Source organism: Papaver somniferum, unplaced genomic scaffold (genome assembly GCF_003573695.1).
Source record: "Papaver somniferum cultivar HN1 unplaced genomic scaffold, ASM357369v1 unplaced-scaffold_128, whole genome shotgun sequence".
NCBI lineage: Eukaryota > Viridiplantae > Streptophyta > Magnoliopsida > Ranunculales > Papaveraceae > Papaver > Papaver somniferum.
Genome location: NW_020621936.1, coordinates 6,423,524 through 6,450,352, shown reverse-complemented (window position 1 = coordinate 6,450,352; position 26,829 = coordinate 6,423,524). Strand labels below are relative to the sequence as shown.

At 40.5% G+C, this 26,829-nt stretch overlaps 1 protein-coding gene across 1 annotated transcript; it reads left to right on the top strand.

The window, feature by feature from the left end:
• Positions 1-23,389: 23,389 nt before the first annotated feature.
• Positions 23,390-24,832, top strand: LOC113331854 (protein starmaker-like). Its single transcript, XM_026578506.1, has 3 exons — positions 23,390-23,546; positions 24,223-24,338; positions 24,416-24,832. The coding sequence occupies exons 1-3, from the start codon at positions 23,390-23,392 to the stop codon at positions 24,830-24,832; spliced, it is 690 nt and encodes a 229-aa protein (XP_026434291.1).
• Positions 24,833-26,829: the final 1,997 nt, after the last annotated feature.

Here is a 26,829-nt window from a genome sequence, read left to right as displayed (position 1 = left end):
TGTGAGGTTTATCTGATGACCTAGGTTTGTCTCTTGAAAACCGTTTACTTCTCTTTAATAGAAGATCCCTAAACTGTCTTGTGATCAAGGAGACTGATTTGTCAAGATCTTCATCTGAAAAATCACTCTCAGACTGATCATCCTCAGAGACATAAACACTTTTACTCTTATCAAGTAATTTAGTGTTCTTTTGTGCTTTAAAGGCAACATCCTTTCCGATTTTGGATGTATGCTCATGGTCAAAGATCTTTAGATTTCCAACCAGTGTATTTCTGGAAAGATTATCAAGGTTATTTCCCTCAACGATGGCATGCTTCTTAGATTCGTATCTAGATGGCAACGATCTGAGAATTTTCATCACAATGTCCTTTTCAGGAATAGTCTTACCCAATGCAAAAGATGCATTAACAATTTCAGACACTTTGTGATTAAACTCATCAAATGTATCTTCATCTGCCATACAAAGGTTCTCCCAATCGGAATTAAGGTTTTGAAGCCTAGCTTTCTTTTCACTGGAGTTACCTTCGAATACGGTTTCTAAGATATCCCAAGCATCTTTAGACCTAGTGCAATTAGACACATGGTGCTGAAGATTTGGGGTAATGGCATATATGATGGAATTCAAACCGTCAGAGTTTTTCTTTGTAGCAAGTATCTCGGCAGGACTGTGTTCAACAATATTCTTGGGAACGTTTACATCTCCAACTGCCACAACGGGAGCATCATAGCCATTAACAACATATACCCATGATTCAAAATCACGTGCTTGAAGAAAAGCTCGCATAGCAATTTTCCACCATGAGTAATTAGAGCCATCGAAGACTGGTGGTATGTTAATAGAGATAGCACCTCTGTCCATAGAGCCAGATCGCTACAAACACAGACTTGTAAGGTCTTAAACGTGTTTTCCTGCTCTGATACCAATTGAAAAAGCGGGGGTCTAACAACACCACCCAATATTTTGATTAGCAATCTGTATGGACTAACTCCGAAATACTTTCTAGAGAATCAACTAGACAGTCAGACTCAATTTAGATAAAAGTATCTCAAGGAGTTAATATCTCTCTTTTTTTTGATTTACTCAAGCTAATAGAAATCAGCGAGTCCTAATCAAATACAAGGAATAACTCGGATGGTACCAAAGACCAATATCCGAGGATCAATCAATGACAATCAACAACCAAAGGTTGGATTACTCTAATTGATGATCTAACACACAACCTGTGTTATTTCAATTATAAAGATAAAACAATATAATACAGAAATTAAAATAACACAGACACCAGAAATTTTGTTAACGAGGAAACCGCAAATGCATAAAAACCCCGGGACCTAGTCCAGATTGAACACACATTGTATTAAGCCGCTACAGACACTAGCCTACTCCAAGCTAACTTCATACTGGACTGTAGTTGAACCCCAATCAGTCTCCCACTGATCCAAGGTACAATTGTACTCCCTACGCCTCTGATCCCAGCTGGATACTGCGCACTTGATTCCCTTAGATGATCTCACCCACAACTAAGAGTTGCTACGACCCAAAGTCGAAGACTTGATGACAAACAAATCTGTCTCACACAGACAAGTATATCGAAGGATTAATCTGTCTCCCACAGATAAACCCTAAAAGGTTTTGTTCCGTCTTTTGATAGTAATCAAGGTGAATAGGAACCAATTGATAATCCGGTCTTATATTCCCGAAGAACATCCTAGAGTTATCAATCACCTCACAACAATCTTAATCGTATGGTAGCGAAACAAGATGTTGCGGAATCACAAACGATGAGACGAAGATGTTTGTGATTACTTTTTATATCTTGCCTATCGGAGATATCAATCTCAAGACAATCAATATGATTGTACTCGTACGATAGAAGATGCAAGATCAGATCACACGACTAAGATAAAGTAGTATCGGTCTGGCTCACAATCCCAATGAAGTCTTTAAGTCGTTAACCTGGTTTTAGAAGAAGAAAACCAAAGGTTAAAGGATAACCGACTCTAGCACGCAAACTAGTATCACATGTAAGGTATGGGGATTATTTTTGCATTGATGTTAGATGTCCCGTTATATAGTCTTTCAAATCAAGGTTTGCCATTAAGTTACCTTGGTAACGAAGCAATCAATATCCACCGTTAGATGAAAACCTGATTTAGATTCAAGCTAATATTTCTCAACCGTTAGATCGTAAACTTAGCTTGTTACACACAATTGAAATGCACACTTCTAGGTTTGTTAACCGTACCCAAACGTATGCACTTGTTGGTTCAATAATAGTTAACCAAAAGGTTATCCATGTGAGCATTTCATATCAACCATGTTATTCTTCACCATAACTAGTTCACATGACTCAAATGAACTAGTTAGAGAGTTATGCAATTGCAAGGAATTCTTATGTAACTACACAAGACACAATTGAAGCAAGGATGATTTGATTCACTCGAATTAGTTCATGAACTTTTATAGCCACGGTTTGCAAACTGCATTCCTTAGTCTTTTTAAGTTTAAGTTCAGAAATCATCTTCAGATATATAACCTTCTTAAGTTCGCAGACTTGGTTCGCGGACTTAAGTTGCCGGGCAGAGTTTACAAACTCCAGCAGAAATTCTCGGGATGAGAACTTCGCTGGTTCGCGGACTGGGTTCGCGGACTGAGTTCGTGGACTTAGATTCACGCACTAGTTTTTCAACTCTAACAGAAATTCTCGGGTTTGAGAACTTCGGCAGTTCGCGGACTTGGCTCACGCCATTTTTCCGGTTCTCTTGATCAACAAAGTTCGTAAACTTTGAATCAAGAAATAGGACTTATACATAAATGTGTTTCCACAACAATGCTTATGTCCATATTGGTTATGTAATCTAAACTCTCATTCCAATCATTGAAACATTCTTCGTCAAAGCAATTTTCAAAGTGATTATCGAAACATATCATGACTTTCGTCACTAGGTAAAGATAAACTTGGTCGAAGCGAAAAGCTTACCAACACATATTTCGAGACATAGACAGGCGCGGTATACTCGGCTCGAAATACCAACTGTGTATAATCAAAGTCTATATATAGCATATGACTTTTTGTCGCAAGAAGTAGGAGATAGAATAGATAGACTTTTGAGTGATAGATAAGTTCAAGTCTTCACATACCTTTTTGTCGAGAAGTTCCACCGGTTCCTTGAGTAGTTCTTCTTCTTGTATGATGAATTTCCATGAAGTCCTTGACCTCAATTACACTTTCTATCCTAGTCCGAGACTTATCTATAGTAGACTAGAAATCAAGATGCTGGGAATTATAGTGGAGGAAGGTCTTTAGCATACAGGACAAAGATACCAGGGTATTACTGGCCCTACATGCATGACAACGCAAAAGAAGTATCAAGGAGATGCGAAGAATGCCAATTTCATGGAAAAAAGATACATGCACCCGGAGCGACATTAAACTCATCAACAAGTGTGTGGCCATTTGGAAAATGGGGTTTAGACATTGCGGGTCCATTTATACCAGGAACAGGGCAAAGGAGATACCTAATAGTAGCAACAAATTACTTTACAAAATGGGCAGAAGTGAAAGCATTGTAGCATATTTGAGACAAAGATGTGTTCACGTTCATATTTGAAAATATCATGTGCATATTTGGAATCCCTGCGCAATTAGTTACGATAAGGAAAACAATTTGAGGGAGAAAACTTAGAAATGCTACTTAGCGCATTCAAATTTCAAAGCGGAAAATCCACTATATCCACAAAGTAATGGGAAAACATAGGCAACCAATAAGACAATTGCAGATATATTGAAGAAGAAGTTGAAAGGATACAACAAAGGGTGGTGCGAACAAGTGCATAATGCAGTATGGGCATACAGAACAACTAGGAGAGAATCTACAGGAATGTCACCTTTCTGTCTGACATATGGAGTAGAAGCGGTATTGCCAACTGAGGCCATCATTCCTATAACTAAGAAAGAAGCATGGGTAAAGAATTTGAGTGCAAACTTAATTTTAACAAAACTTGATGATCTAGAAGAAAGTAGAGAAATTGCTTTGCAACATATGGAAAATTACCAGAAAAGGATAGCCCGAGAATATAACAAGCGCGTCAAAGAAAGAGAATTTCAACCAGGAGACCTGGTGTTGAGAGAAATACCGCCTTATCAGCGAGGAGGAGATGGAAAGATTGAGAAAAGATGGGATGGACCATACATAATAAAGAGAGTAGTTGGAAATGGAGCATACGAGTTGATGGATCCAGAGGGAAGAAACATGGGACGCAAGCTCCAACATCCGTGGAACAGATTATACTTGAAGAAATATTATCCGTAAGCCATGCGGTGGTTACCGCACGTATGAAGAAGACAATCCCATGCAACTTAAAATGAAGTATATGCAGATGAAGATGCAAACTTTTCCACAAGGATGTAATATTCAAGCGAATGAATAAAAGTAAAGACTTTGATCTTTTATGCATAACCAATATCTTAACAAAAAGGAAAAAATAAGACCTTATAATAAGACCTTAATAGAAGGAAACAGAAGTAAAGACTCCAACTAGGGAGGCTAGGCATCCAATTGTGGTGTGCACCCTAGTTCGCATACAGCAAGAGGCAATGATAAGACCTAACGCACGTCATAATTGGGGAAAACCTGGTTAACATGACTTGGGGGAAAGCTACATCGACCCTGAAACCTGAGTGATGGAGATTTGGGGTGAAATAAAAGCCCATCCAGGAGAGGCACCTATATCGAAATATTAAGGTGACAAGGCCTCTCCTAAGGAGTGCAGAAACTCGATCAAGGCGCCGAGGTACACGATTGAGTCAAGAGTGCCTGGGGCGTCTAGAGCGTACCTGGACGCTCTTGACAAGTCTTGACTATGATGCACTCGGTCCGAAGAAACCCCACTTAGGGTGCGGTCTTGTAACCATAAGACATATCGGCGGAGGGATAAGAGGCCACGAAAACAACTGATTGTTGCATCACTGGATGGGAAGATCCCACCCCAACCCGGTAGGGGTAAGCTTCCTTGAAGGGGCAGTCAGGGGGAATATAAGGACGACACCCTCCATTAGGGAGCTGAATTGTGTCAAAATACGCAAATATTATGAGGCTTTTACTCATGGGGGTATTAAGACTTGTCGTATTTACGCATCCATAAAACCTGCAGAGGAAATAATACAATAATATGATAAGGCGAGATCAATGGGTCATTACACTAAAATGTAAAGACCACTTGCGATCTCGTCGCACAGAAACAAAGTAATATACTAGGCAAAATAAGACCTCTACTTAGGGGGGGGGGGGGCCAGTAAGACCTCATGAGAAAAATAAAATTCGCACTAACATTGTTTTGCAGGAGATGTGAACAGAGAAAAAGCCGCACGGAATTACCCACGTGTTTCTTACAAGGAATATCATAAGAGGCAAGTATGGGAATTAAAACAAAAGATATATTATCTTCCTTGTCAAGAAACGAGTGTTAAGAACAAGAGTATGTTTCAAATACACCAAAATACATTTGTAAAGACACAAAAGACCAAAGAAAGGGAAAAGCTAGGCATCATTAGAAGGTGCATCTTGGTTAATCAAAGAAGCTTCAGCATCAACTTTGTTGCCAGGATTGATACCAAAGCTTGGATCTTAGGGAAGCCATCACCACATTTGTCCTTCTCAGACTGATCCTCTTGAAGGGGAACTTCAAGATATTCCTCATCATCGCTTACATGTTCATAATCACTATCAGGCTCAGGAAGCTTCTCGTTATCGCTTATATCAAGAGGCGCCACATTCACCAAAGGAAGTGAATTGTATAGGAGAACTTTGTTTACAAGAGCTTGAGCCTTAATGTGAGCTCCATGAGCGACACCTTTCTCAGCATTCCTGACGCCAACCTCCATGAAGTTCTCAGTATATGAACATCTCCTATTCGCTCGGTCTCGAGAAGAGGTAAGTGCAAGTGAGAGTTTCGCACGTTCTTTACGGGCCTTAGCCAAATTAGATCTCAATTGTAGATGGGGCAAAACGATTTGCTGGTTTTCACGGGATTGAGGAGACGACCGTACGGAGGAGACTCCTTGAACCGAGCGAAATTTTCAACCTCACACCGATGCACTGCAAGAAGGGAGTGCTTTGAATTCGAGAGATCAATCTGTAGTACTCCGACCTAAACCAAGACAATGGCCGTTCCAGAGTAAATTCGGTCACAAGAGAAGATGGGTTGATATGTAGGAGGGAAGCTGAGAAATGTGTGTGTAGATGGTGGATTTTCGACAAAGGGTAGAATTGTAAAACTATACTCCAGATTCGGCAACCGGATGAGTATTAAGGCTCATGTCTCTCATCAAAGCATGAAAGATCATGCCATAAAATCTCTGACTGAGAAGGCCGTCTCTCAGAGTACATGTAGATGTGTAGTCTCTCAGCTGAGGCCACGGCACATCTCATGAATACTGAGCAATTTCAGTAATATCCAGCAATCGGATGAGTATCGAGACTCATGTATCTATGCATGAAAGCTCATGCCACCTATGATGGAGAAAGTCTCTCAGAGAAGATGAAGATGTGTAGTCTCTTAGCTGAGGCCACGGCACAACTCATACTGTATAGAATCGAAATATTGGGCCGCTCCTAGACAGCATGTCTGCTAGAATAGAGCGACAACGTCTTCTGGATGTAACCTGGTTTTCCCCGACTATGCAAGAGGAATATGACACTCCAGCAAGTTCATATTGCTCAACCCTCAGATAATTAATGCTCCTAAACAGGAAGCCCTTCTAGTATAGAGCCAACAATTAATTCTACGAGCCATCGTCTGAATATCCAGCAATATTCTACGATCCATCGTCTGAATATCCAACAATATTCTACGAGTCGTCAATTAATCGCCTGAATATCCAGCAATACTCTACGATTCCCGTTATATTTCGTTACTTCAATCTGTGGTTCTTCCCAGCAGAATTCCATAGGTTAGTAATAAATATTCAACGAAACAGGCATCTGAGCATCGAATAAGCCCTGACAAAAATGGTGCAAGTGTATTTAGCAGATAATGCACAGACCAACATTTTGAATGCCGGTCCCACATGCCCATTATTTTATTATTATTTGGTGTTTGGTTTCCTGATTTCATGAAAACTCCCTGATTTCAACAAAATATCTTGGTTTTCAACAAATCCCTTTGATTTTATGAAAAATTATCAAAAATCATCAAAATTACATAAAATTGGGAAGAGTGCCTTGGGGCCCGCACTCATTGGCCGGTCGTCCATGCCACGGCCATTGCCGGTCCCACACTCCCATTCCCTATTTTATATTTTAATTTATGTCTCTCATCTCATGGAAGTTCCCTAATTTCTCCAAACTCTCCAGCTTCATGGAATTTCCCTTAAATCAGAGAAAAATACATAAAATCACATAAAACTGGGAAAAGCATGTGGGACCGCGTGTCAGCCGGCCGGCCATGCCCTAGCCGTGGCCGGTCCCACACCTTGTGATTCCTTGTTTATTTATTATTTTCATCATCTCATGTATTTTTGCCGGTTTCAGCAAAACCATGGATTTTGCATATTTTCTCCAAATGTTGCTCAAACGTGCATAAGAAAATATCAAAATTCTCATGACTGAAGCACGAACACTATGGTGACACGGGCACATCCCCTTGACCAACCAAGGGTGACCCTGAGGCTTGCAAACAGCTGGTCCCGCATGTTTTAATTATTTTAACCTCATTTGCTCAGTTGCTCATATTAGGTTCGAACTCTTTCCAAACAATTGGAAGTTCGCTCAAACGACCATCTACTGGTCCCACGACCATCAAGAGCCGGTCTCATGACCTCTTGGTCGGCCCCTCATATTTTCTATATCAGGTTTTATGATTTTTTGCTCACACGAGCATTATTTCAGTAAATGATTAAACCAGCATTTAATCATTCTTTCACCAACTGGTCCTCAAGAGACTTTGGTATTTTTTGCTCATTCGAGCATCTGGGCTTTATATGGTGAACCCGTCATCCCATGTAGCCGGTCCCGTGTTGATTTGCAATAAATCATCATTTCGGTAAAATTAGGGTTTTGAATCCAGAGCTCTGCAGAAACGTGATTCTGTGGAGATTCGAACACTCTGATAATTTTATGTTGATTCCATGATTGATATTCATATTTATTTTTCTCGACCCAGCAGTCAGTAACTTAAATTAATATGTTATTTGGTCCAGCTACCAACAATTCATCAAAAGAACAATATCTGTTCAAACTAGCAATATTTGCTCGAACCGGCAATATTTACTCAATTAGCAATATTCGCTCAGACTAGCAATATTTGCTCAAATCAAAGAATATTGGTTCAACTATCAATATTCAACAATTTAGCAACACAGTTTTGCTCGTCTTAGGTTATAATGATACCTCGTCTCAGCAGACAAATTAAATTAATGAGTTTCGAAACATTTGCTAATCATGTTCAACTCAGCGCTACATGGACTCATCGTCCCATAAATTCAGCAACTGACTCCACAATCACGAGATTTCAATCGTGTCACATGGGGGGATATTAACTAGGGTTTTGGTCTGGCGGTCTACCGCAAGTGTGTTCACCTACGATGATAATGTGAGAAAGTCGTGCAATCAGTTGGAAGAGTCAACAAAGTAGTGGGTGGAAGGTTAACCAAGTTTTCGCACGATGAGTAATTGGTTTAACATGATTTCCCCATTTCCCATTCTATGATTCCAGCAACTGTCACACTTCATGGGATCATGGTGTTTTCAACTTCGGCATTATAAAATGTCCCTGAATTCTGGTTGAAAAGACAGAAGTTTTCGAACATTCGAACAACATTCGCCAAAACGATCAACTTCTCATCAAAAGTTCATACAAACAATCTTTCGTCTACACGAACTCACTGAAATTACTCTCAATTGAGAAAAATTCAATCATTCAGAGCATTTTCACGCTGAATTCACAACACACCTACAATCTCTGATCACCATTGATCTTACGCATTTCTCAGCTTCCCTCCTACAGATCAACCCATCCTCTCTTGTGACCGAGTTGACTCTGGAACGGCCATTGTTCTTGGTTTAGGCCGGGGTCTTACAGATTGATCTCTTGAACTTAAAGCACTCCCTTCTTGCAGTGCATCTGTGTGAGGTTCAACATTTTGCTCGGTTCAAGGAGTCTCCACACGGTCGACTCTTCAATTCCGTAAAAACCAGCAAATCGTTTCTCCCCATCCACAGATTTGCGACCACAGTGGGAGATTAATCTCTTGGTTGCAATCTCACGATTTCATAAGATGGATGGTCTTAGGTCTGGGTTAGTTACAAGTTCCAACACAAACGACGCTAGTACTAGCAACAACAACAATGACAATCAGAATATCCCGGAAACGATTCCGGCCTCCAACACTGACGATGGTGACATTACTCCTCCTCACGCTGAAGGTCATCCCCTGTTCGGTCGACACCCTGAAGAAGTCATAGGAAATACACCACCTACCATTGCTGATCTTATCAAAGTGCAGGAGACTCTCGCGAAGAATCAGACGGACATGGCTGCTACACAGAAGGAGCTGTGTAATTATCTCAAAACTCTTACTGATAAGATGACAGAGAAGACTCAAGAAAAGGGAAAAGAGAAGGAGAAATCCTCAGATGTTGCTGATCCTGAAGTAATCCCAATCCATACAGTGGATGATGATGAAACTGGCAAAGCTGCAGATTCATCAGCAAAGGAACCATCAAATTTCATTACTCGGGAATACGTGGAGCGCCTTCTGGAGAACCGTGGAAAATACAAGACATCACATGTCCATCGTCACCAACCTCCTTATCCTGCCGCTACGCAGAGGATTCCCCTTCCAAAAGGTTACATTTCTCCAACTTTCACTCTGTATGACGGAACTGGCAATGCTCGAGAACACGTCTCTCGTTTTCTCGAAGCCTTGGGAAAGCATGAACATAACCATGTTGTTCGTCTCAAAGAGTTTTCAAAATCCTTGAAAGGCAGAGCATATACCTGGTACAACAACATCGCACCGGGGACTATCAACAATTGGGGAGAAATGATCAACGCCTTCTACAGGAAGTACTTTTTCGTGTCAGAGCAAGTCACTCTCTCTGATCTTGGAAGAATGTTCCAGAGGGTCAGTGAGAATCCCAATGATTACGTGAAAAGATTCAAAGTCCAGGCCCTAGACTGTCATGACCCAAATGTCACAGAGCAGCAGATGGTAGATTTGTGTATCAACGGCATGCTCCCGTTCTATAGAGCTCTACTGGAGAATCTTCGATTCCAGACTTTCTCAGAACTTTATGAAGCCGCGAAGAGATCAGCAACCACTGCACCTGCTCTGTTAGTAAGAGCAAAGTACACAAAGACTGAGGAATCACGTGACACTCGAGGAAGCAGACGCCTGGTCAACAACCAGTACAACCTGCAGTCCTCTACAAACGTTGTTGCATAAGGGAGCAAGCGCAAGGCTGAATCCCCAAACAAGCATGATGCAGCTCCTCCAAAGACGTAAAAGAAGGACAAACCAGAGACACATTCTCCTGGCCAACGCACAGATGCTCCTGATGATGCACATGATTTTCCTCTCCCCATTGGAGAAGTGCTCGAACTATTAGACGCCTGGATCCAAGATGGTGCAATCAAATTTCCATACGTCAGGAGAGACCCAACTGAGGAAGACATGGAAAATCCTCGTTACTGCCGATTCCACTGGTTCGTCAATCACCCCACAAGTAGCTGCAAAGTTTTGAAAGGAATATTCATAGAAAAGGTTGAGTCAGGAGAACTTAACCTTGGGACTGAAGGAGTACACAAGAATCCTCTCCAAGTCAGAACCTTTACACTCTCTGAACAACCTATCAAAGAGGCAGTTCAATCCTTGGTCGAAAATGAATTGCGTTATCTGTCGAAAGCACAAAGGGGAGACATGTTCACAGTACTAAACCACATCGTTTCAAGAAGTCCATTCCGAAAAATACTTCTTGAGCCTCCAGCCACAGATCAAGAGATGTACGACTGGGGACTGCTTACCACAGTCAATCTCAGAAGAAACGAATTTGGAAGAACGTTGATCGATGTTGACACCGCCGTCAACAATATTCCACTGAAAATCATCAGATCCACAGGCATCACTTGACAATAAGTTACTCATGCTCCCATCTCAATCAGAGACCTTGAAGGAGCGCTCGGAAATACTTATGGCTACATCACTATCAAAGTGAACATGAGTTCAACCTGGACAGAAGCCAAGTTTCACATAATCAAGAAGATCCAGGATATGACATGTCCTTCAGACGAGCGTGGATCCACGCTGAAAAGATGGGTACTTACAAAGCGCCTTTGGTTACACATCTCTCCAACGAAGAAAGTTCTAATCCAGAAGATTTGACGGGCATTCCATCATCATAGTACTTTGAGGAATTTCAAACTTTGACGAGGTTGAAGCAAGAACCTTCAAAAGCTGCATAGACATTCATCAAGAGGTTCCGCACTCATGCAAGTCTCATTCTATGTATATGTCATTTATTTAACCACATGTTATCCTAGCATGGGGACTTAATTATGCTAGCAATTCTACAGGATGTTATGAATGGTAGCTTCACCGCATTAGTATTTTACCAAGTGGTTGAATCTGACATTTCTCCGGATCAAGCACTGAAACATTCATTACTGACGTCCAAGCATGGCAAAGAACACTTTGGGCGTTTCTCCTACAAGTCCATGTGTTCCACAAAAGCATAAAGTTCTGATGTCTGCACAAGTGTCGAATCCCACTACTGCAACGAAAGGGATGCTGAATCAACAAAAGATACTCCAGGGCCGAGATGATCAAACCCCTAAGACATTCGATGCTTAAGGAATATATGCCTCAACGCTCAAGCATCTATGGAGCCATCAAATTGTACTACCAATCAAAGAGTACATCTTCAGCACAAATATCTCAATGATGATACATTGATTCAACACCAGCACGATCAAAGTAAACTACAATCCATAAGTCTTCATTATCCCATGATAAGACTTCTGAAGCAGATGTAACATCATTCATACATGAATGGAAGTAACTCCTTCAACATACCCTGGGCAACCTGAGTTATGTTTCAGGAGCATTCAAGTTGAACTCTCAGTACACCTTCATCTTAGGGACGCTCAACTCATCAACTAATTCGTGAATGTAAAATGCTCACTGGATGGAGGAGCAAAGATACTAGCCTTTTCGGTCTTTGGAGAAACTTCAACCATGGTATCAGCATTAACAATAATCTCTAAAGGAACACCATCCATGATCTCAGCATCAACAAGGATCTCTGGAGCGTACTCATTCATGGTTTCAGCACCAACAACGGTCTCAGGAGCAATATCCTCAGGGCTTCATCAACTAATCATTCTTAGAAGCGTTACACATGAAGCGGACTTCTCTAAGAACCAATGATTCATATCAAAATGTTCAGCCCTGATAACATGCTCACATGAAAGTCTTCCCAAAGCCGGCACGACTGGTGGGCATAATCCAAAGTCTTCTACAAGATGTTCTCATCACCTCTACAAATGAGATACAACACACTCCAGGCCATGGGTTTGAAAAAACGTACAAATGGGTGAGGAATGGGACAAGCTTCGTCAACGAAAGATGTTCGCCTATGTCTCTTCTACAACATACCAAAAGGGCGCATCAATCGGACATACGAGCTGAAAGATATGGCCTTTACCGTCAGGTCTACGAAATCTGAAAAAAAATTTTACGGGATTACAAATTACAAATGTGCACGCTTCGTTGGATGACCTCTACAACTCCAAATTGAGTGATTCTTGTCTCATTAGATAACTCAGTCTCTTAGCTTAAAACTTTGGGGTCAAGCCTCAAATTTCGACGTCTTATGAGGTTCCTACAGCTTCCAGAGCGTACAACATGCAAGCAGCAATTCTTAGACGGGATTCATAACTTCCACAGTCGATCGGTGTCCACCAGGTCTTTGCGCTAAGTCCTTCATCAAGGTACCTCCAACTTCGAACACCTGGGTCTTTACATCAATTTTTCTACCTGGATCCTCTATCCAAGTCTTGCCAGAAGAAGAGGAAATGAAAAGGAGAGATTTAACAAAATACTGGGGAACTGATCATGACGATCAGTTTTACAGTCCAAGACTCGTGACACCAGACTCTCATGTGCTAATCATTCATCATAAAAGAAATGCTACCACCGGGACATAAAACCATGGTCATTACATCATCCCGTCTCGAGAGCAACCTCAGCTACAGTATCGTGACTAGGGTTTCAGAAGTGATGTTCTACGACTGACAGAAGCAAGATGGCGCTGCAAGCACCATGCTCATGTATCAATCAAAGGGTCCTGATCTCAAAGGAATCAATGACATTAAAATCCTTCACCAACCGTTCAAGACAGAACCGAATAGCAGCACGAGGAGTCACCAATTTCTTTTGAGTGATCGTCCTGGGATTGATCAGAAGGCGATATACCGGGGACTTGAGACGATTTTCGGGCTCCTGAACCTCAAAGAAAGCTTCATCTATGTTTGGGACATTCTTGACTCCAGGTGTTTCGTCTTCCTCACCAACGGAACTCTCATCCGTGCATATTTCCTCTATGGAGATATCATCATATGCACACCTTTAATCTCTGGAAGCGTCATTGGCTAGAGAATCAGACATCCTCGCAAAGCTGCTGTGAAATCCATACAATGTTTCAGTCATCCACGAATTTAATAAGATGATGGAATCATGAAAATTAAAACGTCGGTGTCTACAAACGGTAAATCTTGAACTCTTACCTCTTTCAATTTCACTAACAATAGTGGTTGCAATACAAGAGTTAACAAACGAAATCAATTCTTTCCTTGAAACCTGCAATAACGAACAACACTTCATTAGTTCATGGAAAATTATTTTCTCATAAAATCATGTACATAATTTTCATAATGTGAACATTCACACAACTGAACTATGATATTTACAATAAGACATGACTTCATCACAAATAAGTTGTATAGTTTGAAGGTTACTCAAAACCCATGTCTTGATTTTACAAAACAATAACTAATGCAATTTGTTCATATATATTTTCAGAATTTATCTAATAAGAACAAATCCATGTGAATAAAATACGTCATCATATTTCACATAAAATATGTCACGGGTACATGTAATTTTTTTTTTATTTTCCTTCGTATTAATGTTTTATTAAAAACGAAGGTTTATGCTAGTTTTGTGAAAGCTCACACCGATTGTGATAAAATACTAATTCTCATGAAAGCTCATAAATAAAGTTTTATCACTGGACATAAATTTACATACATAAAAATATATATGTCTATTTTCCTCGAATGAGCATTATCCTCTAAAACGGGGTTTATTTCGGTTTTGTGAAAGCTCACATCTATTAAGGTAAAATATTGGTTCACATGAAAGCTCATACACTAAGTTTTATGACTGTACCTAAGTCCACATATATAAAAAAATCTCTCATATATCAGGGATTTTTATTAGTTTTCAAAACTAACGATCGAACGAACATACGTTTGATAAAACAAGGGTTTTCTACAAAACCCACATCAACATATACACATGTATAGGATTTTGATATGATGAAAGCATGAAACACTCATGGAATCATCAAACATCTAAAAAAAAAAGAGGATTAATTCCCTTTTATACCTAATTTTATTTCCAAAACCTAATTCCATAAGGATTTCCTTTCGGGCCCGGCCCGTGAATCCTAAACCAACCAAGGTTCCACCATCGAATCAGTGGTTCTACATCAATTTATGTTCACTGGATGATGTTCTATTATGCCACAGAGGTTTCCTCTCAAACCATGGTTTTCTCATTCAGTCGAAATCCGGTAATATCTTATCTTATGACTAAGTTCAATTACTTATTCTTGTTTGTACCTGGAAAATCACCATTCAATGGTGACTGAGGAACATGACTATTCCTGAGTAAGCAGGGGACTTAATGTAGATGGTGGATTTTCGACAAAGAGTAGAATTGTAAAACTATACTCCAGATTCGGCAACCGGATGAGTATTGAGGATCATGTCTCTCATCAAAGCATGAAAGCTCATGCCATAAAATCTCTGACTGAGAAGGCCGTCTCTCAGAATACATGTAGATGTGTAGTCTCTCAGATGAGGCCATGACACATCTCATGAATACTGAGCAATTTCAGTAATTACTCTGGATCCGGCAATCGGATGAGTATCGAGACTCATGTCTCTATGCATGAAAGCTCATGCCACCTCTGATGGAGAAAGTCTCTCAGAGAAGATGAAGATGTGTAGTCTCTCAGCTGAGGCCACGACACATCTCATACTGTATAGAATCGAAAGATTGGGCGGCTCCTAGACAGCATGTCTGCTAGTATAGAGCGACAACGTCTTCGGGATGTAACCAGGTTTTCCCCGACTATGCAAGAGGAATATGACACTCCAGCAAGTTCATATTGCTCAACCCTCAGATAATTAATGCTCATAGACAGGAAGCCCTTCTAGTATAGAGCCAACAATTAATTATTTTAAATTGTCTGAATATCCAGCAATATTCTACGAGCCATCGTCTGAATATCCAGCAATATTCTACGAGTCGTCAATTAATCGCCTGAATATCCAGCAATACTCTACGATTCCCGTTATATTTCGTTACTTCAATCTGTGGTTCTTCCCAGCAGAATTCCATAGGTTAGTAATAAATATTCAACGAAACAGGCATCTGAGCATCGAATAAGCCCTGACAAAAATGGTGCAAGTGTAATTAGAAGATAATGCACAGACCAGCATTTTGAATGCACGAACGAGCATTTCAAAAATACGAACGAACGAGGAACCTATGCAAAATAGGAAGGGAAAATAATAATAATAATAAAATATTAAGCAAAAGTGCCAAGGGACTAGGCTAACCAGCCGTCCAGTCATGCCGTGACTAGTCCCGCGTCCAATTTTATATTTTATCATATTTTTACTATTTTCACGATCTCATGAAAATCCTCTTGTTCGAGCAAATTTCCTTTATTTCAGAGAAATTATCTAAATCACATGATTTTATCAAAAATAATAAAATTGGGGAAAGGTGTCGCGCGACCTAGCACCAGCCGGCCATGTCTTGGCCGTGGCCGGTCCCACACCTCACGTCTCCATTATTTTATTATTTCTCTCAAATTATGAAAATTCCTTGATTTTATGAATTTTCCCTAAAATCATGAAAATTACCTAATTTCATGTATTTTTATCTAAATCACATGATTTTATCAAAAAATAATAAAATTAGGGAAAGGTGTCGCGGGACCGCTGGTCGGTCGGTCATGCCTTGGCCGTGTCCGGTCCCACACCTCATGTCCCATTATTTTATTATTCCTTCTCAAATTATGAAAATTCCTTGATTTTATGAATTTTCCCTAAAATTACCTAATTTCATGTATTTTCTCTAAAATCATGGAAAATATTAAAAAAATTAGGAAAACTTGTGGGACCGGGCTCTAGCCGGCCGGCCATGCCCTAGACGGTCCCACATGCCCATTATTTTATTATTATTTGGTGTTTGGTTTCCTGATTTCATGAAAACTCCCTGATTTCAACAAAATATCTTGGTTTTCAACAAATCCCTTTGATTTTTTAAAAAATTATCTAAAATCATCAAAATTACATAAAATTGGGAAGAGTGCCTTGGGGCTCGCGCCCATTGGCCGGTCGGACATGCCACGGCCATTGTCAGTCCCACACTCCCATTCCCACTTTTATATTTTAATTTATGTCTCTCATCTCATGGAAGTTCCCTAATTTCGCCAAACTCTCCAGTTTCATGGAATTTCCCTTAAATCGGAGAAAAATACATAAAATCACATAAAACTGGGAAAAGCATGTGGGACCGTGTGTCAACCGGCCATGCCCTAGCCATGGCCGGTCCCACACCTTGTGATTCCTTGTTTATTTATTATTTTCATCATCTCATGTATTTTTGCCGGTTTCAGCAAAACCATGGATTTTGCATATTTTCTCCAAATGTTGCTCAAACGTGCATCAGAAAATATCAAAATTCTCATGACTGAAGCACGGACACTATGGTGACACGGGCACATCCCCTTGACCGACCAAGGGTGACCCTGAGGCTTGCAAACAGCTGGTCCCGCATGTTTTAATTATTTTAACCTAATTTGCTCAGTTGCTCATATTAGGTTCGAACTCTTTCCAAACAATTGTAAGTTCGCTCAAACGAATATCTACTGGTACCACGACCATCAAGAGCCGGTCTCATGACCTCTTGGTCGGCCCCTCATATTTTCTACATCGGGTTTTATGATTTGTTGCTCACACGAGCATTATTTCAGTAAATGATTAAACCAACATTTAATCATTCTTTCACCAACGGGTCCTCAAGAGACTTTGGTATTTTTTGCTCATTCGAGCATCTGGGCGTTATATGGTGAACCTGTCATCCCATGTAGCCGGTCCCGTGTTGATTTATAATAAATCATCATTTCGGTAAAATTAGGGTTTTGAATCCAGAGCTCTGCAGAAACGTGATTCTGTGGAGATTCGAACACTCTGATAATTTTATGTTGATTCCATGATTGATATTCATATTTATTTTGCTCAACCCAGCAGTCAGTAACTTAAATTAATATTTTATTTGGTCCAGCTACCAACAATTCATCAAAAGAACAATATCTGTTCAAACTAGCAATATTTGCTCGAACCGGCAATATTTTCTCGAACCGGCAATTTTTACTCAATTAGCAATATTCGCTCAGACTAGCAATATTTGCTCAAATCAAAGAATATTGGTTCAACTATCAATATTCAACAATTTAGCAACTCAGTTTTGCTCGTCTTAGGTTATAATGATACCTCGTCTCAGCAGACATATTAAATTCATGAGTTTCGAAACATTTGCTAATCATGTTCAACTCAGCGCTACATGGACTCATCGTCCCATAAATTCAGCAACTGACTCCACAATCACGAGATTTCAATCGTGTCACATGGGGGGATATTAACTAGGGTTTTGGTCTGGCGGTTTACCGCACGTGTGTTCACCCATGATGAGAATGTGAGCAAGTCGTGCAATCAGTTGGAAGAGTCAACAAAGTAGTGGGTGGAAGGTTAACCAAGTCTCCGCATGATGAGTAATTGGTTTTAACATGATTTCCCCATTTCCCATTCTCTGATTCCAGCAACTGTCACACTTCATGGGATCATGGCGTTTTCAACTTCGGCATTATAAAATGTCCCTGAATCCTGATTGAAAAGACAGATGTTTTCGAACATTCGAACAACATTCGCCAAAACGATCAATTTCTCATCAAAAGTTCATACAAACAATCTATCGTCTACACGAACTCACTGAAATTACTCTCAATTGAGCAAAATTCAATCATTCAGAGCATTTTCACGCTGAATTCACAACACACCTACAATCTCTGATCACCATTGATCTTACGCATTTCTCATCTTCCCTCCTACAGATCAACCCATCCTCTCTTGTGACCGAGTTGACTCTGGAACGACCATTGTTCTTGGTTTAGGCCGGGGTCTTACAGATTGATCTCTTGAACTTAAAGCACTCCCTTCTTGCAGTGCATCTGTGTGAGGTTCAACATTTCGCTCGGTTCAAGGAGTATCCACACGGTCGACTCTTCAATTCCGTAAAAACCAGCAAATCGTTTTTCCCCATCCACAGTGTGGAATCAATGGTAATCAACGATTGTGGGTGTGTTGTGTATTCTGAATAAGATAAGTTCTGAATAATTGAAGTTGCTCAGTTGAGAGTAATTGCTCAATTGATGAGGTATTGATCTCGTGTTGTCTGTGAGACGTGAGATCGTTGTTCTGTCTTCAATCATGATTCAGACACTTATTTATATTGCTGGAATTGTAGACACCATGTTCCCATGAAGTGTGACAGTTGATGGAATCAAAGAGTGGGGAAACTCGTGTTTGAAACCAGTTGCTCATCGTGCGGAGACTTGGTCGACTTTCCATCCACTACTTTGTTAACTCCTTCAACTGATTGCACGACTTGCTCACATTCCATCGTGTGTATGAACACACATGCCATAGACCGCCAGACCAAAACCCTAGTTGATACCCCCCCAAGTGACACGATTGATGTCTCGTGAACGTGGAGTCTGCAGGACAGACGTGTATTTAGTCAGTTGCTGACTTCATGGGACGATGAGTCCATGTATTTGCTGAGTTGAACATGATTCTGTAAAATGTTGTGAAACTCATGAATTGAACGTGTCAGTTGAGACAGAGGTGTAATTTTCACTTTGAGGTGAGCAAGTGTTTCTCATTCGATGAATTGTTGAATATTGATAGTTGAACCAATATTCCTTGGTTTGAGAAAATATTGCTCATCTGAGCAAGTGTTTCTCGTCTGATGAATTATTGGCAGCGTGACCGAAATAAAACATTAATTAGAATACTGGTAGTTGAACCGAGTATAATAAAATGGTGATCATGAGATCGTCGTAAAATTATTAGCGTTCGAATCTGGAATTATGATCCTTGGACTCAGAAACCCTAGTTTGATCAATTGATGACCAAGTGATAGTTTATTGAAAAAAATTTAACCATGAAATGAAGGAGGACCGGATACATGAGACCGTGGGTTGACCATGTAGCGTCCATATGCTCGCGTGAGAAAATACCAAGACCCCTTGAAGAGTTGGTGAAAATATGATCAAATGTTGGTTCCATCATTTTTCATATAATGCTCGTCTGAGCCTTAGGTGATAAAACCTAATTAATTATGGAGAGGTGAGAGACCGACCAAGGGGTCATGAAACCCACCCTGGATGGTCGTGGGATCGAATGACGATCACTTCATGAAATTCCAAAATTATTTGGAAGAGTCTTTGACCTAATACGTGCAATTGCGCAAATTAGGTCAAACCATGAAAATACGTGGGACCGGCTCATTGCGAACCAAAGAGCCAACCTTGGTCAGTCAAAGTAACATGCTCACGTCGTCAACACGTCCGCATCTCAGTCCTAGAATTTTGATATTTTCTGGCGTGCGTTTGAGCAACCATTTGAGAAAATACAATAAAATCAGGGTTTTGCTGAAACTGAGGAAACTTCATGAGATGAAGGAAAATAATTATAAAATGAAGGAATGATGAAGCGTAGGACCGCTGAAGCCAAGGCATGGCCGTCTGTCCAGTGACCACATTCCCATGGTGCCTTTTCCTAATTTTATATTATTTTTCATGATTTTATGAAAATATCATGAAATAAAAGAATTTGTTGAAATTAAGGAGTTTCCTTGAAGTGGAGGAGTTCCATGGGATCAAGGAAGCAAATAATATTAAAATAATGAAAAAAATAAGGGCTTGTGGGACCGGCTAGGGCATGGCCGGCATGCTTGGGCCCGGTCCCACGAGTTTCCCTAATTTTTATCTATTTTCCGTGTATTTTTCCATGATTTGAAGGAATTTTCCCAATTTGAGAGAAATACCATGAAATCAAGGAGTTTAATGGGATGAAGGGAACCTTAAAATAATAAAATATTGGGGCGTGTGGGACCGGCTAGGGCATGGCCGGCCGGCTGGGTCCCGGTCCCACGGGTTTCCCTAATTTTATATTATTTTTCATGTATTTATGAAAATACCATGAGATGAAGGAGTTTTCATGAGATTAGGGAAATAATAATAAAATAATGAGGAACCATGAGGTGTGGGGCCGGACGGGATCAAGGCATGGCCGGTTGGCCAACATCCACGACCCGACAATATTTTTCCCAATTTTATATTATTTCCTTCGTACGAAGGAAGCACCATGAAACTGAAGAGTTTCCTCAAACGAAGGATGTTTGTTCAAATGAAAGGATTTTCATAAGATCAAGGAAAATAACAAAAAATATGATAAAATATAAAACTGGCGTGGGATTGGCCACGGCACGGCCGGACGGTCAGTGAGCCCAATCCCCTGGCGCCTTGGTCAATATTTTAATTATTTATTATTTTCCTTCCTATTTTGCATAGGTTCATCGTTTCGTCGTATTTTGAAATACTCGTTCGTGCGGTAATTGTTAGCACATCATCGTTGAGTACACTTACACCATTTGAGCCGGGGATTACTCAGAGATAGCTCAGACGCCCGTGCGTTGAATATTTATTACTAACCCATGGAATTCTGCTGGGAAGAACCATAGATTGAAGTAACGAAATATTGCGAAAATATTTGAACATTTTCGGAAATTCAGTGGATTAATCCAAGAATTTAGGGATAATTAACTTATGTCTCTATACTAGCAGAGCAAGCTGTCTAGGAGCATTAATTATTCTGACATGAGCTTGCTGGAGCTTCATAACCTTTATATAGTCAGGGAAACTTGTTGTTTGTATCCTGAAGACGTTATCGCTCTATACTAGCAGAGTAAGCTGTCTAGGAGCCGTCAATCTCGTGATTCTATATAGAAATAATTACTGAAGTGTTCAGTATTCATGAGATATGCCGTTTTCCAGCCGAAAGACTACATATCTACATGTACTCTGAGAGACAGTATTCTCAGTCAGAGGATTCGATGAGAGACTCGTGTCTCAATACTCACATCTGATTGCTGGATCAGGAGTTCGTATAATTATGGGTTCGCGATTTTAGCCTTTGTCGAAAATCCACCATCTACATTAAGTCCCCTGCTTAGTGAGGAAAGCCGTGTTCCTCAGTCAGCATTGAATGATGATTTTCCGGTCATAAACAATATAAGTAATAGCACTTAGTCGTGAGTTAAGGTGTTACCGGATTTTGATAGTACGAGCAAACCATGACTTGAATGAAGATCACAGTGGCATGATAGAGCATCGTTTAATAAGCATAAATTGGTGTTGAACCGCTGGTTTGGACGACGGGACCTTGGTCGTTTATGATTCGTGGGTCGGGCCAAAGAAGGAAATCCTTGTAAAATTAGGTTTTTGGAAATAAAATTTGATATAAAAGGGAATTAATCCCTTATTTTTTATTATTTTCCCCACGACCAGCACCTTCACCACCTCTCCACCACCTTCACGCCAGCAGCAGGAGGAGAAAATTTTCACGCCGGAGCACCGACTGCCACCGTCCGACCAACTTCCGGCCGGCGTCGACCAGGTGTGGAATTTTTTTTTTTTATATGAGTTCCATGAAGTGATCATGTTGAAATCATATATGTGCATATATTAATGCGAGTTTTGTTGAAAAACCCTCGTTTTTGAAAACGTATGTTCGTTTGATCATTAGTTTTGAAAACTAATAATAATCCCTGATTTAGGAGGGATTTTTTTAAATATATGTAGACCTAGGTCCAGAGATAAAACTTAGTTTATGAGCTTTCATGTGAACCAAGGTTTTATCATAAAAAGAGTGAATTTTCATGAAACCGAAATAAACCTTCGTTTTAGAGAATGACGATAGTAGAAGGAAAACTTTTTTGTACATGAACTTGTGCCCAGTGATAAAATTTTGTTTATGAGCTTTCATGTAAATCAAAACTTTATGTTATAAGGTGTGAGCTCTCACAAAATTGAAATAAACCTTTGTTATAAAGACGATCGACGATACGAAGGAAAATAGTCTTTTTTTATATATAAAATCATGGTCTGTCCATGAAAAATATATTTGCATACAAAACCGTGACATGCTTTCACGAAAAAGAGTGTACTTTTTTTTTGCGTGAGTTGTTACTCACTAAAAATAAAACGTGAGTTATTATTTCATGTTTTGTAAACATATATTTTCAAAACTGATTTTTGAATAATGTTCAAAGTAAACAATTATTTATGATGAGATATTGTTTTAGTTTTTCATAATTCCATGGTGAATGTTCACGCAGTAAAAATGTTCATGATTTTATGAAAACCTAAGTTTCGTTCGTCTTTTGCAGGTTTCGAAGAAACGAACGAGTTTTGAGGTGTTTAACTCTTGGATTACCACTATCACTGTCGTTAGTGGAATCGTAAAGATCTAAGAGTTAAGAATTACCATTTTTGCAAATGGATTCACTTGCATGTTGATAAATTTATGCTCCTGGTTTCAGAAAATGTCAACTTCCAGCGGCAGCAATTACGATTATTATTACTCCTCTTCCTCCTCCAGCTCCTCTGATGAGGATTCCAAAGCTTCTGTAGCCAAATCGAAAGCTAAGACAACTCAAAAAGAGGGAGCGAAGTCTAGCGTACCCTTGAATGATCGCAGGGTCACTTATGCTGAATTTATGAAGAGGAAGGTTGAAGATGATGAAGCCGAGAATCGTCAGCGCAGAAGGGATCTGAGGAGAGACGTCAATTCCTTGATGGAGTACCCTATGACTCTGATGCTGATGTTTCTGAAGAGGAGACTGCGTGGGTATTTACAGAGCGCAAGATCAAGCCTGGCCGATACGAAAGAGAGTTTCGGAGGACCATGAAGCAAATTGAAGCCGAAGCTGAAGCTGAAGTAGAAGAAGACTCAGACTCAGATGATGATCCTGAGGCTCGTCCAGACTTCATCCCTGACACTGATTCCGACGAAGATGAAGATAGCGATGACAAATATGATGACTCGGATGACGAGAAGGACAGTGATGACGAATCTGAAAATTCGGATGAGTCTGACGAGTAGCTTTTCTTCTATCTTCTTTAAATATTTGAATGTTCTTTATCCTTCGTAGTAGACATTTATTTGATGATTTGGATGACTTTGCTTTAGAGCTAGGGCTTTCTTATGAACAATAAATATTTTATTAATGTTGATTCCTTCTGATCGAATGAAACGGACCAGTGTCCATGCGCCTGAATCCATCATACTCTCTTTTGATGATTTCCGTCTTGTGAGAAGTACCAAAATATGGTTAAGAGACACGGGACGTGGATAGAGATGCATGGACATTCTCTGACTATGCCGTTGTCAGTCCCCCGATGTGTTATTTTCCTCCGCGTCTTCAATATTGATCTCGTTTGAAGCTTAGGGTTTCCGCGAAGCCCGTAACTGAACTGACTGTTCGTAGAAGATAAACATCCACCGTGTCTAATATATATCTTCGAGACGTTGAGTCTATCATCTACGTGAACATTTCCTCCGTTCCTGAGTCAGTTTCATCGTGCAAAGAAATTCCGGTCATACCTTTTTATCGCTATGTCGAGCAGTAGTATTTCTTCTCGAGATGATCCTCAGTAGAAACGTGAAATAAAAGCGTCCATCTCAGTAAGTTGTTTACCTTTTTCGTCTATGTATGATCGAGATTATCTGATCATAAGAAAATGATTTGTTGCAGGATAACCAGAAGAATTCTTTATCTCATAACTCTAGGCCCAAGCGGACTGTTAGAGCTCCTTCCCGGTACATGCCGGATTATGCTGAGGCTGGATCATCTGTAAGCACCCTTACAACCCTTGCAGTTCCACTATGCTCAATTTCGGTAAAATTAAATACTTCTCTCTTTCGTCGCAGGCGGATGTTCGTGTCGTCGTTGATGACAGAAAGAGAAGGAGTGGAAAGTTTGTGACCGTGGTTGAGGTTGAAGACAGCAACACCCGAGTTGGTGAAGACTCTGAAGAATCCGTAGATATTGAACACAGGGTTCACGCTCGTGAATATCCAACAGATGGACTATCGTTTGAAGCTCCTATGATCAATAATTTCCCGGACAATGAGGTGGTTGGTGGATTCGCCATACCCAAGTGTCACACGCCTCTTTACACCAAGATCTGGAAAAGATATGGACATATTGCTACAACCGAGGTGTGGAAGGGTTTTCTACCAACCCTCCTAACTACAGTTGTAGGGCTGTTACCGATCATTGAGGATATGGACCAGATGCGCCTGCGAGATGTCAGAATCAGGAATTGCACAGGTGGGATGAGATGATTTCGAACTGCGAGACATTGTGTTTCAATGTAAGATGGCTTCGTCATCGGCTCGAGATAATCAAGATTCATAAGGCGTCGGAGGCTGCTGATGCGATTTCTCTGACTACTGCTTTACTGGAGGAGGAGGAGATGCTCGCTTTGGAGTCGGCCCGGGTTGAGAAGGCGGTGCAGAAATTGAGGACGAAAACCAAAAGTTTTCAGAAGAAGCTTGACAGGGTTGCTTACAGAGATTACCCATTGTTGGATGGTTTGCTCTGAGTGAGCATTTATGATTGTTGTTTTTGAATAGGTTTAAGCTTCTAGTTAGGTGGAATAATTGATTATGATATGAACGAATTTTGCTCATTTATGAAATGTTTAATGAACAAAGGAGAATTTGCGCGCTCTTTGGAGGAATGCAAGTTACATTTTTGAAAATGCTTGAAACGATGAAAAGGTAATTGCTTTCATGAATCAGGCGCAATAGGCTTTGAGCCATTTTCCATTGATTATATTCCCTTCCACTCCTCCATCCACAGCTAAGATCCTGTAGTACCCACTGGATACTGCCTTGATGACTACATATGGTCCCTCCCATTTCGGAGAAAACTTATGAGCGGACATATCTTGTTGAATGTGCTTTGCTGTCTTTAATACCAGATCTCCTACTTGAAATGTTCGAGGTCTTACCATTTTGTTGTAGGCCCTGGAGATCCTTTGTTTGTAGGTTCCTATGTATTTTTCCACCTTAGCCCTCCTTGACTCGAGCATGTCTAGTTCAGCGATTCTTGACTTGGATACTTCGGCCTCATCCCATTGTACTCCACTGGATGTTGCAATCGTTGCTGAAGGAATTTTGATTTCTGCTGGAAGTATGGATTCTGCTCCGTAGACGAGGGAATATGGCGAAGTTCCGATTGAGCTCCTTGGTGCGGCTCGATAAGCCCATAGAGCCATAGGCATCTGTTCATGCCACGTTCGAGGATTGTCATGAATTGTCCGACTGAGAATTCAGATCAAAGTTTTGTTGGTGCTCTTCGCTTGTCCATTTCCTTGGGGATAATATGGTGTAGAGAAAACTTGTTTGATGCCGTATTCCTCGAGCAGTTCAGTCACATGTTTATTGGCGAAAGGAGTTCCATTATCAGTAACAATGTGTTTAGGAACACCGAATCTACATATTATGTGCTCTTTGATGAAGGCTGCAATCGTGACTCCGGTGGTGCTTCGAAGAGGAATCGCTTCAACCCACTTGGTGAAATACTCAGTTGCAGTGATGATGTATTCATGCTGCTTTGATGATGCTGGATTGATCTTCCCGATGATATCCAGTCCCCAGCTGTAGAAGGGCCATGGACTATTCACAAAATTCAATGGAAGACAAAAAGTGTGGATAAGATTACCATGGATTTGGCATTGGTGACACCTATGAACGTATGCAGCTGCATCGTCTTCCATGGTCGGCCAATAATATTTCTCATGGACTTGAATAAATAATTTTCTCTTTCCTTGATGTTCTCCATCGTGCATTTCCTTCAGAATTGTTGGGATTTCATGTTCAGCTAAACATCTCAGTAAATTCCCACCAAAGCTTTTGCGGTATAAGATCCCGTCAAGAAAGACAAATCTCTTAGCTCTCTGAATGAGTTTGACTGCTTGCTTCTTTTCCGTTGGTAGTTCGTTGTCCCGGAGATGTTTGATGTAAGGCTCCCTCCAGCCCCAGTGTTGTGGAATGTCAAAACCTCTAAGTGATGGGGAGGTGTCTGAAAATTGGGACAAGATCCTTGTAGAGCCCTTGCTTGATCTTCCATGGAAGGCCAGTAGTATCCTGCCCTCTGAAGCCTTTTATAAAGTGTTACTACTAGTGTTTGTCCGCAGATTTCTTCATGTATGCGCTTGAGTTGTTCTTCCGCTTCGTCGTTTCCAAGGAACCGTGATAGGGATCCATCAGGGTTTCGGTAATACAGCGCCCCGTGAAGCATGAAATAATTCTTCAATTCTTTGCGGCTGATTTTG

What these genes read in the sequence shown, in the direction of transcription:
- LOC113331854 (XM_026578506.1), top strand. Translation starts at nt 23,390, where the DNA reads ATGAAGCAAATTGAAGCCGAAGCTGAAGCTGAAGTAGAAGAAGACTCA. An exon ending in CTCGGATGACGAGAAGGACA is followed by an intron (nt 23,547 to 24,222) that starts GTGATGACGAAT and finishes TCTGATCATAAG; the next exon opens with AAAATGATTTGTTGCAGGAT. An exon ending in ATGCTGAGGCTGGATCATCT is followed by an intron (nt 24,339 to 24,415) that starts GTAAGCACCCTT and finishes CTTTCGTCGCAG; the next exon opens with GCGGATGTTCGTGTCGTCGT.